This window comes from Podarcis tiliguerta (genome assembly GCF_965153285.1).
Source record: "Podarcis tiliguerta genome assembly, chromosome: 1".
In the NCBI taxonomy this organism is placed as follows: Eukaryota; Metazoa; Chordata; class Lepidosauria; order Squamata; family Lacertidae; genus Podarcis; species Podarcis tiliguerta.
The window spans coordinates 12,741,765-12,758,461 of NC_139534.1; the positions used below are offsets into that span (position 1 = coordinate 12,741,765).

The 16,697-nt window shown below is 44.5% G+C and overlaps 1 protein-coding gene and 1 long non-coding RNA gene across 4 annotated transcripts in view; one reads left to right on the top strand and one right to left on the bottom strand.

Moving 5' to 3' along the window:
• Positions 1 to 6,839, bottom strand: part of LOC310665347 — a 122,193-nt gene extending 115,354 nt beyond the window's left edge. The window contains exon 1 of the long non-coding RNA XR_014505411.1: positions 6,636 to 6,839. This is a non-coding gene — a long non-coding RNA (uncharacterized lncRNA). The remainder of the gene's footprint in view (positions 1 to 6,635) is intronic.
• TYW5 (tRNA-yW synthesizing protein 5) lies at positions 3 to 16,393 on the top strand. Of its 3 annotated transcripts, none has more exons than XM_083413225.1 (8): positions 5 to 409; positions 1,617 to 1,771; positions 5,967 to 6,036; positions 7,792 to 7,836; positions 9,356 to 9,493; positions 10,661 to 10,748; positions 13,417 to 13,533; positions 16,019 to 16,393. In XM_083413225.1, the coding sequence occupies exons 1-8, from the start codon at positions 329 to 331 to the stop codon at positions 16,273 to 16,275; spliced, it is 951 nt and encodes a 316-aa protein (XP_083269351.1). In that variant the 5' UTR covers positions 5 to 328; the 3' UTR covers positions 16,276 to 16,393. The 3 variants fall into 3 exon arrangements, with proteins under 3 accessions (XP_083269352.1, XP_083269351.1, XP_083269353.1); XM_083413227.1 differs by lacking the exon at positions 5 to 409 and adding an exon at positions 460 to 629; XM_083413226.1 differs by lacking the exon at positions 7,792 to 7,836 and having other exon boundaries at positions 3 to 409.
• Positions 16,394 to 16,697: the final 304 nt, after the last annotated feature.

Genomic DNA, 16,697 nt, shown 5'->3' on the forward strand with positions numbered 1-16,697 from the left:
GTTTTTTTCCGGACTACAATTCCCATCATCCCTGGCCACTGGGTCCTCCTAGCTAGGGATGATGGGAATTGTAGTCCAAAATCAGGTGGAGACCCACGTGTGGGGAACCCTGCCCTACGGACTGAGCTGACCCAGCCCAGGATCGTCTTCTAGGCGCTGGGCTGGAAGCGCCTCGCAAGGGGTTTCCAGGCAGGAGTCTGCTTTATCCCACCTTCCCCTTACGAAAGGAGAAAACAACCGCGCGGTCTTCTCGGCCTGGAAAGCCTAGTTTCCCGGGAGGAAGCAACCCGATCGCGGAAACGGCAGGGAGAGAGGATCTGGTCCCGGCATGGAGGGGCAGCGAGTCATCCCCCTGGCTCATTACCCCGGGGTCACCCGGGAGCGCTTTCTGCAGGACATCTACCCACTGGTAGGGGGGGGGGGGAATCGCACCTTAACTTCCCTGGTTCTCTGGTTACCAGCGTTGTAACGATAATAAGCTTTATATTTTTGTAGAATTCTTAAAAAAAACAAAAACAAAACCGTCAAACTTATTGCCATGATACTACTTCGCCTTCTGTAAAACAGCAACACCATATGATGTCCTCTCCAGATGCATATGTTTGAAAGGTCATGCATTTAAGCCCTGGGTTGTTGTTGTTTAGTCGTTTAGTCGTGTCTGACTCTTCGTGACCCCATGGACCAGAGCACGCCAGGCACTCCTGTCTTCCACTGCCTCCCGCAGTTTGGTCAGACTCATGCTGGTAGCTTCAAGAACACTGTCCAACCATCTCGTCCTCTGTCCTCCCCTTCTCCTTGTGCTCTCCATCTTTCCCAACATCAGGGTCTTTTCCAGGGAGTCTGCTCTTCTCATGAGGTGGCCAAAGTATTGGAGCCTCAACTTCAGGATCTGTCCTTCCAGTGAGCACTCAGGGCTGATTTCCTGAAGAATGGATGCATTTGATCTTCTTGCAGTCCATGGGACTCTCAGGAGTCTCCTCCAGCACCAGAATTCAAAAGCATCAGTTCTTTGGCAATCAGCCTTCTTGATGGTCCAGCTCTCACTTCCATACATCACTACTGGGAAAACCATAGCTTTAAATATATGGACCTTTGTTGGCAAGGTGATGTCTCTGCTTTTTAAGATGCTGTCTAGGTTTGTCATTGCTTTTCTCCCAAGAAGCAGGCGTCTTTTAATTTCATGGCTGCTGTCACCATCTGCAGTGATCAAAGCCCTGGGCAGCCAAGCCCAAACAGATTTACAAATCCATGTGTATGTGGGTGACAAATTCCAGAAGGGTCCTCCTGTTAGGCTGCAATAGGTTGTAATGGATTGCTTTCAAGTCACTTCAGCACCAGATGGGGAAAAAAATCATCCACCAATCGCCCTGCCCTGTATTTTACCAGAACATCACAACGTCAACATGATGCTCATATTGACTTTCAGCATTTTAAGTTGAAACTCAACTTAGCAAAGATGTAATGTTTGAAAGCATGTATGTATTTGCATTGATTAGTAACATTATGCCAGTATATTCTTAGATGTCATAACTGTCCATACTGTTGAGAATGGTTGTTGGTAGAAGGTAGCAGAACTGCAAAAATATTCTGCAATAATATATATTTTTTAATCTTAGAGAAAGCCAGTAGTGCTGAAAGGTATTGATTTGGGTCCTTGCATGACCAAGTGGACCGTGGATTACCTCAGTCAAGCATCAGGAAATAAAGAAGTGAAGGTTCATGTTTCTGCGGTGCCACAGATGGACTTCCTCAGTAAGAACTTTCTGTATAGGTATTCCGTTTCAATACTTTCTCTGCTGTTAGAGGAATGCTCCAGACTTTTAGAGACTCGATACTTCTGCTTGAAACATTTTATATGGGATCTGTGTTTTCACTTTGCAAATGGCATTCTGAATTACGAGTCATCTTGTGCTGCTTTTGAAGCTGTAAGAGATTTTCTCCCTTCCAAGAACAGTTGACCTGATGTTCTGTGGGGGGTGAGATCTGGTTTTCAACGTGATTTATCACCAGCCAAACATTGTGACATACTGATATACAGTGGTACCTCAGGTTACATACGCTTCAGGTTACATATGCTTCAGGTTACAGACTCCGCTAACCCAGAAATAGTGCTTCAGGTTAAGAACTTTGCTTCAGGATGAGAACAGAAATCGTGCTCCGGCGGCGCGGCAGCAGCAGGAGGCCCCATTAGCTAAAGTGGTGCTTCAGGTTAAGAACAGTTTCAGGTTAAGTACAGACCTCCGGAATGAACGAATTAAGTACTTAACCCGAGGTACCACTGTATCACAATGTTTGAAATAAGGTTGGAGCTATGTAGAGGCATTGGCTGCCTTCATGTTCCCCCCCACATTTGATTTTGGCATCACACACACACACACCATGATTCGCAATATATTGCCGGGTCAAAAAGTATAAAACCAATATCATATGGACTTGAAACCGGTTTTGGGTGATATATTGTCCAGCCCTAATACACACCATGATTCGCGATATATTGCCAGGTCAAAAACTATGAAACCAATATCAAGATATGGACGATATATTGATATATCGCCCCGCGCTATCTGTGACCTCTTCTGCTCCTCAGTTTAATTTTCAGGCCTTCACATCTTATGGGACACCAAGGCAAAAGCAGTTCCCTGCCTATGTGGCTATGCGATACATTCAAATATTGTGCAGATCGGACCACTTCGCTGATGACTTGTGCTTTCTTCTGTACACTCACCCTGTTGTTTGCCTATTGCCATGACATCACAATTGGGTTTTGTGGCTTTTTCAAACCAGAACTGGGAATTATACATACCAGGGGAGTGGAACTTCTGGACTGTAGGCCTAATAAGGCCTTGCTTCATCTATGACATGAGCTGTGGAGGAGGTAAAGTAGTGGCTGGGCCAGAAAGGGGCACCTGCAAAGCCCTTTGCAAGGAACTTTGAAGGAACTGTCTGCTATTTGTAGAGGCTTCAAGTGCAGGGAAGACTCTGCAGGCAGCGACAATCAGCTGTGATGGGCTGTAAGAGGGGAGCTGCCTTATGCAGCCAAAGAAGAAGAAGAAGAAGAAGAAGAGTTTGGATTTGATATCCCGCCTTTCACTCCCCTTCAGGAGTCTCAAAGCGGCTAACATTCTCCTTTCCCTTCCTCCCCCACAACAAACACTCTGTGAGGTGAGTGGGGCTGAGAGACTTCAGAGAAGTGTGACTAGCCCAAGGTCACCCAGCAGCTGCATGTGGAGGAGCGGGGAAGCGAACCCGATTCCCCAGATTACGAGACTACCGCTCTTAACCACTACACCACACTGGGGCTGCAGGAAGTGGCTTTGATTCAGAGAGCTTCCTCCAGCACTTTAAAGCCAAGCTGCTTCCACTGGACAGAGAAAATATGCTCCATTTAAAAACAGAGCCTTTTTCTTCCTTTCCAGAGGATGCAGTTTGGATTTAAGGTGCTGGGGGTAAACATTTCTGAATCCCAACCATGTTCTTAGCAGACAGAAATGCTCTGTTTTCAGGAGATTCTGTTTAAGTGCCAATCAGCTGATTAACTGCTGTGCCAATGACCTTTGAACTTTGACAGGTGTCAATCACCTGTCATCTTTATGACATCAGGTAATTGACTAGTGGTCCCACCCACCTGTCAGAGTTAGAAGGCTCTCTTGCCTGTTTCCCCATAACTTCACTTCTTGCAGTGAGGGAACCGTCAGAAGGCCCTTGGAGCTGGACCTTAGTGTCCGGGCTGAATGACAGGGGTGGAGATGTTCCTTCAGGTATACTGGGCTGAGGCTGTTTCGGGCTTTAAAGGTCAGCACCAACACTTTGAATGCTATACAGTGGTACCTCAGGTTAAGTACTTAATTCGTTCCAGAGGTCCGTACTTAACCTGAAACTGTTCTTAACCTGAAGCACCACTTTAGCTAATGGGGCCTCCTGCTGCCGCCGCACCGCCGGAGCACGATTTCTGTTATCATCCTGAAGCAAAGTTCTTAACCTGAAGCACTATTTCTGGGTTAGCGGAGTCTGTAACCTGAAGCGTATGTAACCCGAGGTACCACTGTATATACCTGTGTCATGTCTTGTTGGTAGTAGGCCAATAAAGAATCAAGACTTGGAGTTCTAAAATGGGTGATCCTACTAGCATTGTTGAAAGGAATGGGTTCCAGATTGTGCTGAGAATCCATGTTCCTGTGTGTGACAGAGAGGGAGGGAGAGAGAAAATGTGAACTGGGTATGTGGTGAAGACGCAGTACAGTGGGTCCTAGAGAGCTTGGGGAAAATAAGCAATGGGGTTTATAGGCTAAGGGCCAGGGGTAGCCAGTGTCTTGCCCTCCAGATGAAGAGTTTGGATTTGATATCCCGCCTTTCACTCCCTTTAAGGAGTCTCAAAGCGGCTAACATTCTCCTTTCCCTTCCTCCCCCACAACAAACACTCTGTGAGGTGAGTGGGGCTGAGAGACTTCAAGGAAGTGTGACTGGCCCAAGGTCACCCAGCAGCTGCATGTGGAGGAGCGGAGACGCGAACCCGGTTCCCCAGATTACAAGACTACCGCTCTCAACCACTACACCACACTGGCTCTCAGATGATTTCGGACTATGATTCTCATCAACCTCAGCCAGCATGGCCAATGGTCAACTGTAGTTCAGCAACATCTAGAAGGCACCATGCTCACTACCCCAGTTGTAGGGAAGCAGGTGACATACAAAAGACCTAATATGTTGAGGAAACAGGTGGGATTCAACTACCCAATTCCATTAGCAGAAGGCAGCACAAGGAATCCCACTAGTGGAGGCATGTCCAAAGTCCTAATCTGGCCCACCGGTCGGTTGGTTTAATCCTGCCCCTTCAAATCCCAAAACTTCAATCCTAAAAAAAGCTCAACAACTTCAACCCTAAAAAAAAAAAGCTTGGTTGGCCCTTTGGTCAGCCCTCACGGCCCTTCACTTCATCAAATCTGGCCCTCTTTGAAAAAAGTTGGGACAGTGATTAGACAGTGATTCAGGAGAACCCCCAGAACAGCTCATACCCTTTATATAAGCAGTGTAATTGACAGTAGCATGTCTGATTATATGACAATTACAGTATGTATTTTAACAGGTTTCTGATAAGTTTCCATGACTGGAAGTTTAAAATTGATTTGATCTAGCACAATTAACTGAAAAAAATGCAGTTTTGTTAAAATGAAAAATGAAAAAACAACTTTTTTGGCATTGGGTTTGGGAGCGTTCTACTACCCGGAGTGTTCTTTCTTGAATTGTTGGAACTGCTTTTCAAAGCCTAATTGCTGTATTCCCACCTCACGACCCTTGATGCACAGACCATTTTTGTTCCGCTATGGCTCTGAATAATCGCCCCTTCTTCCCCAGTGAACCAAGCAGGGTAATGTCACTACCAAGATCTAATTTATCCAATTGTCCATTTTCATTTGCCTGTGAAATTCTTAAGCTGTTTTAGACAGCTCCTATCCTCGGGACCCATTCAAACACCAAAGGGGGACATTGTGTGCTCTTACTTAAACTTCAGGCTGCTCCGTGTAAAAGAAAATGAGAGCCTTGGTTTTAAAATATCATGCCCCAGCATAATTGAAAACCACAAATTTGGTGGGTCAGGGCTACTTGTAATTATTTCCATTGTAAACAGTGGGGCTAATAGCACAATCCTAAAGGAATGCACTTAGAGTTAAGTCCATTGACATGTTTCCTTGCCAGTATTAACATGACACAACATAAATGAAACATTAAAACCACCGATGCTGTGCAAAGCTAAAAACATAAATCAAAGAACAGTATAAATATAAGCCAGTTAAGCAATTTGCAGTGGGTTCCACACACCCCTGCCCACCCCATTTAGCCCTGTGGGTTTTAAAAAGCAAAGCAATCTATTTGGAGTTGTTATTGCAATGGTGCCCCATATCTGGTAAAAGTCCTATTCCATGTGAAACGCCTGGAGAGTTTTAATTTAAATATATTTTTTATTTCAGAACGTTACCTTTCAATGTATTCATAAGGAGAGCTGCTGAAGCCAAGCATACAGATTACTTTATTTCAGAGGTAAGATTGTGATGGGACGCGGGTGGCGCTGTGGGTTAAAGCCTCAGTGCCTAGGGCTTGCCGATCGAAAGGTCGGCGGTTCGAATCCCCGCGGCGGGGTGCGCTCCCGCTGTTCGGTCCCAGCGCCTGCCAACCTAGCAGTTCGAAAGCACTCTCGGGTGCAAGTAGATAAATAGGGACCGCTTACTAGCGGGAAGGTAAACGGCGTTTCCGTGTGCGGCTCTGGCTCGCCAGAGCAGCGATGTCACGCTGGCCACGTGACCCGGAAGTGTCTCCGGACAGCGCTGGCCCCCGGCCTCTAGAGTGAGATGGGCGCACAACCCTAGAGTCTGTCAAGACTGGCCCGTATGGGCAGGGGTACCTTTACCTTTACCTTTTAAGATTGTGATATTGTAATTACACTGAGATATGGCTTTTTGGGGGGAGGTGTGGGTTGAAATTCAAAATATTAATCCCGCAAAATGCCTTAAAATGTGAGATGAGAACTGTACTTCGCTGTAAATTCTACTGGGTGTGGGTGGTTCTTACTCTCAAGTAACTGTGGGCAGGGTTGCATTATATCAGTACAAGGACTGTCTACTCAAAAGTACAGTAAGTACCGTATTTTTCGCTCTATAAGACGCACCAGACCACAAGACGCACCTAGTTTTCGGAGGAGGAAAACAAGAAAAAAAATATTCTGAATCTCAGAAGCCAGAACAGCAAAAGGGATGGCTGCACAGTGAAAGTAGCAATCCGTCTTGCTGTTCTGGCTTCTGGGATCGCTGTGCAGCCAGCATTCGCTCCATAAGATGCACACACATTTCCCCTTACTTTTTAGGAGGGAAAAAGTGAGTCTTACAGAGCAAAAAATATGGTACTCCCAGGTATGTGTTTGTGTGTGCAGGATTGCAGTGCCTCACTTCGGCCCAATCTTTGATGCATTTATAGCCAGTGCACATAGACTCTGGTGGGATCCAGCATTAACAACCACCATCAGCTAGGGGTCCTTTCCAACTCTACATTTCTATGATATTCACCCCGGTGACTTACACTTTATATTTGCAGTGTAATTGACTGCATTATGACTGATTATATGACAATATGCAGAAGAGTTCTTTTTAATTCTCTCTCTTTTTAATAGCACTTGTTCTATGCTGGATTCGAAGCTGTTTCACATACAGTTTCTGAAGCACTTTGACCCCTTTAGCTGAGTAGCTACTTTAAACATTTCTCCTTTTATTTCAAAATGTTTTAGTGTTTGGCATGTGACTCATGCTGGTAGCTTCGAGAACACTGTCCAACCATCTCGTCCTCTGTCGTCCCCGTCTCCTTGTGCCCTCCATCTTTCCCAACATCAGGGTCTTTTCCAGGGAGTCTTCTCTTCTCATGAGGTGGCCAAAGTATTGGAGCCTCAGCTTCAGGATCTGTCCTTCCAGTGAGCACTCAGGGCTGATTTCCTTATGAATGAATAGGTTTGGTCTTCTTGCAGTCCATGGGACTCTCAAGAGTCTCCTCCAGCACCATAATTCAAAAGCATCAATTCTTCGGCGATCAGCCTTCTTTATGGTCTAGCTCGCACTTCCATACATCACTACTGGGAAAACCATAGCTTTAACTATACGGACCTTTGTTGGCAAGGTGATGTCTCTGCTTTTTGAGATGCTGTCTAGGTTTGCCATTGCTTTTCTCCCAAGAAGCAGGTGTCTTTTAATTTCGTGACCCACAGCAAAATGTTGACGTGTGTTCATTGAAATGACTTCTGTCTTTCTTAAGGATGAAAAATATTATTTGCGATCCCTGGGAGAAGACCCAAGGAAGGTGCGTAATGGTGTCTCATCTTAAAAGGTGTTCCTTTGCTTTCCTATAAAACACAATGATTTCCACACTTATAAAACAGTTTGGATCTGATGGGGGTGGGTGGGAGAATTGACTGAACCCTCTGCACTAATTTAGAGGGCATATAGGCACCAAATGCTGGATGAGATTAATGAGGACCATTCCCTGTCACAGTCCTCCCTGATTCACAGTCCTGGATTTATTTATAGGCTTAACATGCTATAGCTTAGGGCCCCACTCTCTTGGGGCCCCCAAAAAAATTTAAAGGAAAAAACACCTGGATGTACATTTCCAAAATATAAGTTAAAAAAGAAATAAAATAAAACCTACATACAGCAACAGTGTTTTGTGTTGTGTAGGCTCCTACTGGTTATGTGCAAATGGCTTTAGATACCGATTAGGTTCATAAATTACCATATAGCATATATTATTTAGCACAGAAAACAGCGGTAATTTGTTGTTGACAAAGGACAGCTGTACATATAAAGGGCCCCATTACCTTCAGTAGCTTAGGGCCTCATCAAACCTAAATCTGGCCCTGGATAGAAACCTTCCCATGCCTGCTAATGCAATGTTGATTCTGTTGTGTGCTGGGTTTCTTCTGGTCCTCAACACAGCTAGAAGGAAGTATCAAATCTAAATCTGGCCCTGCTGATTCATATGGTTTTGGGGATTGATCTGAAAGTGTACAAGTAGTGTTTGCAAAAGACGCTACTGGTTCTGAAGAATGTGGAATGTTTCCTACGCAAACTTCAGCCATGTTATTCTAGCCAGATGTTCCTAATCTACTCGTACCTCTTCTGCCCCCTTGCAAAAAACAAACCCCCGTTTCTGCAGGGTTTGGAATTGAATGTGGTGTTTGGGCCTTTTTTTTTTTTAAGATGCAAAATGTACACACAATTACTGCCTTTTTTTTGGCAGCTCGTCATCTAGGGACGTGGGTGGCGCTGTGGGTTAAACCACAGGGCCTAGGACTTGCCGATCAGAAGGTCAGCAATTCGAATCCCCGTTGCTCGGTCCCTGCTCCCGCCAACCTAGCAGTTTGAAAGCATGTCAAAGTGCAAGTAGATAAATAGGTACCACTCCGGCGGGAAGGTAAACGGCGTTTCCATGCGCTGCTCTGGTTCGCCAGAAGCGGCTTAGTCACGCTGGCCACATGACCCGGAAGCTGTACGCCGGCTCCCTCGGCCAATAAAGCGAGATGAGCACGGCAACCCCAGAGTCGGTCACGACTGGACCTAATGGTCAGGGGTCCCTTTAACCTTTTTACTAGTTCATCTACTAAGTCAAATATTCAGTCGAGTTTCCAATGGCCCCTCATGTTTATGTGGGAAGAAATACAGATGGATCTGCTCCTTAATTGTTCTCCTTAATTCCTGCTGAGGAATGAGATCAGGCCTCTATGTAGTGTCCCAATGATTTCCATCCTTTCCCCTTGGATCGGACACTGTATAGAAAACCTTAAATATGACCCCTCCCCCCCTTTTTTTGTTTGTTTCAGGAGATTGCAGATCTCAGAAAGCAGTTTCCTCTGCTGGCAGATGATATTCAGATCCCAGAGTACTTTGAAAAAGAGCAGTTTTTCTCTACTGTCTTCCGCATAAGCTCAGCAGGAATGCAACTTTGGACACATTATGATGTAGGTAATATGCCTCTAAGCATCTTTTAACAAAGAACGATGACAAGCTCATCTTACCCTTTATTGGCAGCAGGGTGGGTTTGATTTAAATCAAATCAATTTAAATCACTAGTCAGTAAGACTTGATTTATTTATTTATTTTTACAGAAAGACTCATTCTTGCTGGTATAATCTTAATATTTACAACCAGATGAAGGTTGCATTTTTGGAATAATAAATTTTCAGAGTAGCTTTTACAGATATATGAAAAATTACTGATTTGGTTAGAAATACAGTGGTACCTCGGGTTAAGTACTTAATTTGTTCCGGAGGTCCGTTCTTAACCTGAAACTGTTCTTAACCTGAAGCACCACTTTAGCTAATGGGGCCTCCTGCTGCTGCTGTGCCGCTGGAGCACGATTTCTGTTCTCATCCTGAAGCAAAGTTCTTAACCTGAAGCACTATTTCTGGGTTAGTGGAGTCTGTAACCTGAAGCGTATGTAACCTGAGATACCACTGTACATAGACCGATAATTATGAAATTATGGTGAAGTTTAAAAACTTAACTGTTTATATTTGGACAACTTTCCTGCTGTACTTTATTGGAAGGAGAAAAACGATCATTTCCTTAATAACAATTTAAATAATTTATTTAACTAAAACTATAACATTATAGCATATGTATCCATTTCTGTTAACTGACGCGGTTAAACATTTTTTATTTAAACTTGGACTGAGTTTTAGCACACATGAAAAGTTTAAACAAATCCTTATTTCCTAATGAATAGCCTTTGAACTATAATGTAACTTAAACGGAAAACTATTTATAAAGATTTTTCCTCCCAAAGCATTTTATTTTAAAAATCTGATTTAAATACAGTGGTACCTCAGGTTAAGTACTTAATTTGTTCCAGAGGTCCGTACTTAACCTGAAACTGTTCTTAACCTGAGGACTACTTTAGCTAATGGGGCCTCCAGCTGCTGCTACTGTGCCATTGCTGCGCAATTTCTGTTCTCATCCTGAAGCAAAGTTCTTAACCCGAGGTACTATTCCTGGATTAGCGGAGTCTGTAACCTGAAGCGTATGTAGCCTGAAGCATATGTAACCCAAGGTACCACTGTATTGTGATAACTGGAATTCTTTTCTGGTCGCATGCCAAGTAATACTTGTCATTTTCACATTTTTAGGTAATGGATAACTTCTTAATTCAGGTGACCGGAAAGAAGAAGGTTGTACTGTACAGTCCTCGTGATGCACCATATTTGTATTTATCAGGTATGTTACATGCCACAGGCACTCACTTTCACTTGTGCAGTGGCATTTCCTCTCCCTATCTCCTCCCCCACCCCCAAGTCCCACCTGCAACACCTCCCCCCAGAAACTACTCCAATGGAGACCCTCCAGAGCAGATTTTGGGGGCACACAAGCGAAAGGAGAACTCCAGTTGCATAGGTGGAAGTCTGCTTTCCTAACAATGGATTCTGCCCTTGGGGTTTTATCTAGCTAGGCCAGAACAGATCCACTGAAGTCAATGAGCTTAAATTAGTCTTGTCCATTGATTTCAGTGGGTCTGCTCTGACTTAGCTGGATGCAACCCATTTTCTGCAGTGGTGGGCAGCTTAGTACTCACATGACCTGCTGGATCAAACCAAAGGCCTATCCTGTCCCACGGCGACCCACCAGATGCCTCTGGCGAGCCCACGTGAAGCAGGGCATGACAAGAACAACATTTACCCGCTGTTGCCCTCCGGCAACTGCTATTTGCTGTCAAACTGCCTCTGAACCTGAAGTTTCCATTTAGCCATAACAATTGATGGTCATTGGGCCCTGGGATAGCCCAGCTGGTACAGCATGAGACTGGTACAGTTATTCCATACTAAGTAATGCTTAGTATGGGACGTGGGTGGCGCTGTGGGTAAAAGCCTCAGCGCCTAGGACTTGCCGATCGCATGGTCGGCGGTTCGAATCCCCGCGGCGGGGTGAGCTCCCGTCGTTCGGTCCCAGCTCCTGCCCACCTAGCAGTTCGAAAGCACAATTAAGTGCAAGTAGATAAATAGGGACCGCTTTCTAGCGGGAAGGTAAACGGCGTTCCGTGTGCTGCTCTGGTGCCGGTTCGCTGGAGCAGCTTCGTCACGCTGGCCACGTGACCCGGAAGTGTCTGCGGACAGCGCTGGCTCCCGGCCTCTAGAGTGAGATGAGCGCACAACCCCAGAGTCTGTCAAGACTGGCTCGTACGGGCAGGGGTACCTTTACCTTTTTTAAGTAATGCTTTATTCCACTTTTTTTACAGACCAGATGTTAAGCGAACTGCCCTGTAATTTTCAGGATGCCTTTTTTAAAAAATAGCATTGCCTAGGATTGTGAGCACATTGCTTTCTAAACAACTCCACATCTCCTGGGTCAGCACTTAGTCACTTCCAAGCTATAAAAAAAGGGGGGGACACCCCCAACCAGACAAATCCAGTCCTTTTCCCCACTGAGATAGCTTGACAGAGTAGGCAACCTATGAACCAGGTGCAAATTGGTAGAGATCATTTGACAGTTACTCCGATTGGCAGTTTGCATTCTAGATGAGACTGAGTAGAAGATTCTGTTCAGAATGATCCATACATTCAAGCAATCTTTACGAAAATCACTTGAGCGGAGGGACATAACAGGCTTGTAGCAAAATCCTGTTGTGCTATGTTTACTTTTGTAGCCTTATGAGGCTTTGCCCTTGGGTGGGAAAAATATTGCGCCCGGGAAAGGGAAAATGGGAGTCAACAGACACTCAAGGAATAGTTTCAGAGAAAAAGCTTTATTTCTACCATCCATGAACTGGTAGAAGGAGCAAGTGTGATAACTCACAAAAGGCATGCACGAGTTCACAGTCATGTGCACAGAGTATATATCCCTTCCAGTTCCCTCCCCTTTTCTCCTCGCTCAGGAGTCCTGCCCATGAGTTCCTCTGAGCATGAACAGAAAGCTCCCCTGTCTTGGGACTCTTTTGGTCCTCTTGGCACCCTTCCCAGGAAAGGGGGGATGAGAGAAGCCTTGCGTTCAGCATGTTCAGATGTGTTGCAACTGGAATGAGATAAGATTCAGTTCTCAGGCCTCGCTTTGAACAGAGCCTATTTGAAATATACTCAGAGTCGCAAAGTGATTTCATGCTCTTTATTCAGCTCATAGTGGTGAGGAGGAATGAATGGAAGTCCCCTCAAAGTATCTGCTTTATATACATTATTTACACAATGGGCTGCCCATGATTGGCTAATTCTGGAATTCTACTGTAAGCCAATCAGGTTGTGGATTCACTTATATCTGGAGCATGATTGGGTGGTTCCTGCCAACCAATCATACTGCTGCATTGTTCTAGGACCAATCAGACTGCTGCATTCTGAATCCTATTGTTCTAGGACCAATCAGACCGCTGCATTTGGATCCTATTCAACTCAGTACATAACACTATTCATTAGCTTTTTGAAGCCTTCTTGTACTGATAAAAAGTAACGGTTTGCCTATGCACATCATCTTGTGAGAATAAGCAGAGGAAAGCTTTAGCTGCGGGTTTTTAGAAGACAAAAGGAATTTTGGACAGTTTTGAGGCCTGGGGTGATTTCACAGACGGGATTTGGGTATCCTGTCCCTTCACTTTCAGTGAAAACAGGTTCTAGTATTTTTAGGATTGAGGGTAAGTATGTCAGCCGTTCTGATGAATGTTTCCTTTAAAAGTACACCGTGGCTGAATTGGATTGACTTATATTTGAGAGCTGCAAATGTCAGCTAGAGTAATAGAAATAGGGTACTATTGACAGCCTTCAGCACACAGGAGTGTATACACACACATGCAGTTTTTCCTCTCTGCCTTTTCCCACATTAGGATACCTGCATAGTATGTTTGCATCCCTGAGAGTAATCAAATAGCAAAACAGTCATGTCCGTTGTTTGTTCACATCTTCATTAGGTACCAAGTCAGAGGTGCTAGATGTGGACGAGCCAGATTTGAAAAAATACCCTCTCTTTGTCAAGGCCAGACGTTATGAATGCCAGCTAAATGCAGGAGATGTCTTGTTTATTCCAGGTAAGTGGGCACAAAAATCTCTGCTGTTTAAGGGGCTAAAGGTGTACAGTGTATGCAACAATCCAAAAAACTTACGGTGGTACGATTAATCAGTTTAAATCTCATGGTGCAGCCGTGTGTGTGTCGCTGTGGATTTTTCCAAGAGGATGCATCTTTTAAAAACTGCACCCAAATGAATGCTGCATCACACCTACAAAAATTATGCTTTGCATGTGGATACATTTTCAATATAGCTTGTTTCAAAACTGACCTGGCATAATTATGTTAGCATAATAATAGCATTTCAGAGTACTGACAGCGTTGCAGATGCTGAGGACACTAGGCAGTTGTAGCTATCCACTCTCCTCAAGAGGGTTTAAGTATTTAAATAGCACACAAGCGGACTAAAATCTAATCAATGTACTTGCATCAGAATCAGTGGCGTAGCGTGGGTTGTCAGCACCCGGGGCAAGGCAAGTAATTTGCGCCCCCTAACCCAGGGCAAGGCAAGTAATTTGAGCCCCCCCACTGCACTGTCCCTCCCCCAGATAGTCCCTCGCTCTCTCTCCGCACCGCACCGCACGCCTGGCACCCTCCCCTCCACAGTGGGCGGTGACCCGGCGGCTCGGATCAGATTCGCACAGCCAGCACTGCAGTGAGAGAGACTGAGTGAGCCAGGTAGGGGCAGAGAGCTGCGAGTGCGAGCGCACCCCCCCAGATGTTGCGCCCGGCCCCCCTGCACCCCCCACGCTACGCCACTGATCAGAAAACATGACATGCAGTTTAAGACAGCATTAATGCTCAGGTGAGGAAATAGTTGCATTCACAAGTCTTTGTTTTGTAATAAGTGTGATTAATCTAACCTACCTGGGAAAATGGCAGAGAGGACTGTTACAAACTTAGCACTTCAGTTTTCTTAGAAAACGTGAATGCAATGTTGACTGAATTATATAACATTTCTGGAAACGAGGATTGGTGTATAAAGCAGAAAATCACATTTCCCCCCTTAACACTTACTGCCATTTTTTTCAGTTAACCATGGTGCTGCATTTTAACAACCTGAGTCCTCTGCTATACAGGTTTTTCAAGCTTTCTTCCTTTAAACAGTAAAAAGTAAGTCCCTGAAGACTTACAAAAGGCTATGTCTGAATACTATTAAGATAAGGACTCATTTCTATGAACTGATCTTTGCTGGTTTGAGGTTAAAATACTGTCTTCTTCAAAATGTGTCGTTGGGAGTCTTTATTTCAATTTATGCTTAAAGCAGGCCCCTGCAAATTATGAGCCACTAAATCAAACCTAGCTGCCTGCCCATGGCAAAGCAGATTACTAGCAAATAAATATACCTCCTATTTTTGCTGCCAGGCTTGTGCTGTGGAAACAGGGGTAGGTGTCAAGCACTTGGCAGGTCCAGATTGCATGGTAGGTGTGCAGCGTGGTGAGGGCATTACATAGTCCTGCTCCTAGGTATTGCATTAGTCACACAGGATCTTAGGACTGGGTGACTGAGAATACAGTGGTGCCTCGCAAGACGGAAAACCCGCAAGACGAAAGGGTTTTCCGTTTTCAGAGGTGCTTCGCAGGACGAATTTCTCTATGGGCTTGCTTCGCAAGACGAAAATGTCTTGTGATTCTTGAGTTTTTCCCCCGCTCCCCAACCCCTTTTTCTAAAGCGCTAAGCTGCTAATAGCCTTTTAGCAGCTAATCCGCTAATCCCTTAAGCCTTTAATAGCCGTTAATAGCCCTTAAACTGCTAATAGCGCTAATCCGCTAATGGGCTTGCTTCGCAAGACGAAAAAACCGCTAGACGAAGAGACTCGCGGAATGGATTCTTTTCGTCTTCGGAGGCACCACTGTATAGTCATACTGTACTGTGTTCTCAGCTGCAGAAAATCATAAGCTCCACCTAATTTACAGAAATTAATATTTACAGAAAAATACTGAATGCTGAATACAGTGGTGCCTCGCAAGACGAAAAGAATCCGTTCCATGAGTCTCTTCGTCTAGCGGTTTTTTCGTCTTGCGAAGCAAGCCCATTAGTGGATTAGCGCTATTAGCGGCTATTAAAGGCTTAAGGGATTAGCGGATTAGCTGCTAAAAGGCTATTAGCAGCTTAGTGCCTTAGAAAAAGGGGGTGGGGAGCGAAAAAAACAAACCCCAGGAATCGCAAGACATTTTCGCCTTGCGAAGCAAGCCCATAGAGAAATTCGTCCTGCGAAGCACCTCCAAAACGGAAAACCCTTTTGTCTAGCGGGTTTTCCGTCTTGCGAGGCATTCGTCTTGTGGGGCACCACTGTACTGAAATTATAGCAGTCTCTGCCAATCTGAAACATTAAAGTACAATTACTGTTTGCTAGCCATAAAAATTGGTATTTTTTTATATAAGAAAAACACATCAGAGCATTTGGAACAGCATTCTCTTTAACTGTTCACAGCAATATCTTACAGATTCTAGTTACTGTATTCAAGGCATTTTCATTCAAAGTTTTTCTCTCTCTGCTTATAGCTTTGTGGTTCCATAATGTGACTTCTGAGGAGTTTGGCGTGGGAGTCAATGTTTTCTGGAAACACCTTCCTTCTAATTGCTATGATAAAACAGACACCTATGGAAACAAAGATCTTGCGGCAGCCTCAAGAGCAGTACAGATTTTAGACAGGGCACTGAAAACCCTAGAGGAGCTACCAGAGGAATACAGAGACTTTTACGGCCGGAGAATGGTTTTACGGATTCAAGAAAAAACCTACAGTACTAACTATGAGTAGTGTTTTTACAGACATCTCATGAGCTGGCCTACAGACATTGTACCACTCCCCACTTAATGTGTGTGTTTGTTGGAACTTTGCCCCAAGTTTATATAAAAGTAAAGCTGGAGTACTGGTCCATTAATGAATAGACACATAATTTGTCACCAAAAGAATTTATTTAAAACAAGTTTTAAATAGTTTAGATTATACAATACAAAGAGATGTGGGTGGTGCTTCTTTCCTCTAACATTTCTTCTAAAAACTGCTCTGTAAGTTTGTGGTAGCTTCAAGCAACTATTTGCACACAGGGCTCTCTGGACCAGGTGATTTTAAATATATAAAGAAGAATAAAAAACGGTAAAGTATCCCCCCCTCTGAACTGAAATACAAAGTTTATACAAGCAAAGCCTACACAATTCACTTGGCAGAATCCATGAGTG

Excerpts from the sequence above, each read along its gene's own strand:
- TYW5 (XM_083413225.1), top strand. The coding sequence starts at position 329 with ATGGAGGGGCAGCGAGTCATCCCCCTGGCTCATTACCCCGGGGTCACC. Across the intron at positions 6,037-7,791 it reads CAGATTACTTTATTTCAGAG|GATGAAAAATATTATTTGCG; the intron begins GTAAGATTGTGA and ends GTCTTTCTTAAG. Across the intron at positions 9,494-10,660 it reads AACTTTGGACACATTATGAT|GTAATGGATAACTTCTTAAT; the intron begins GTAGGTAATATG and ends TCACATTTTTAG.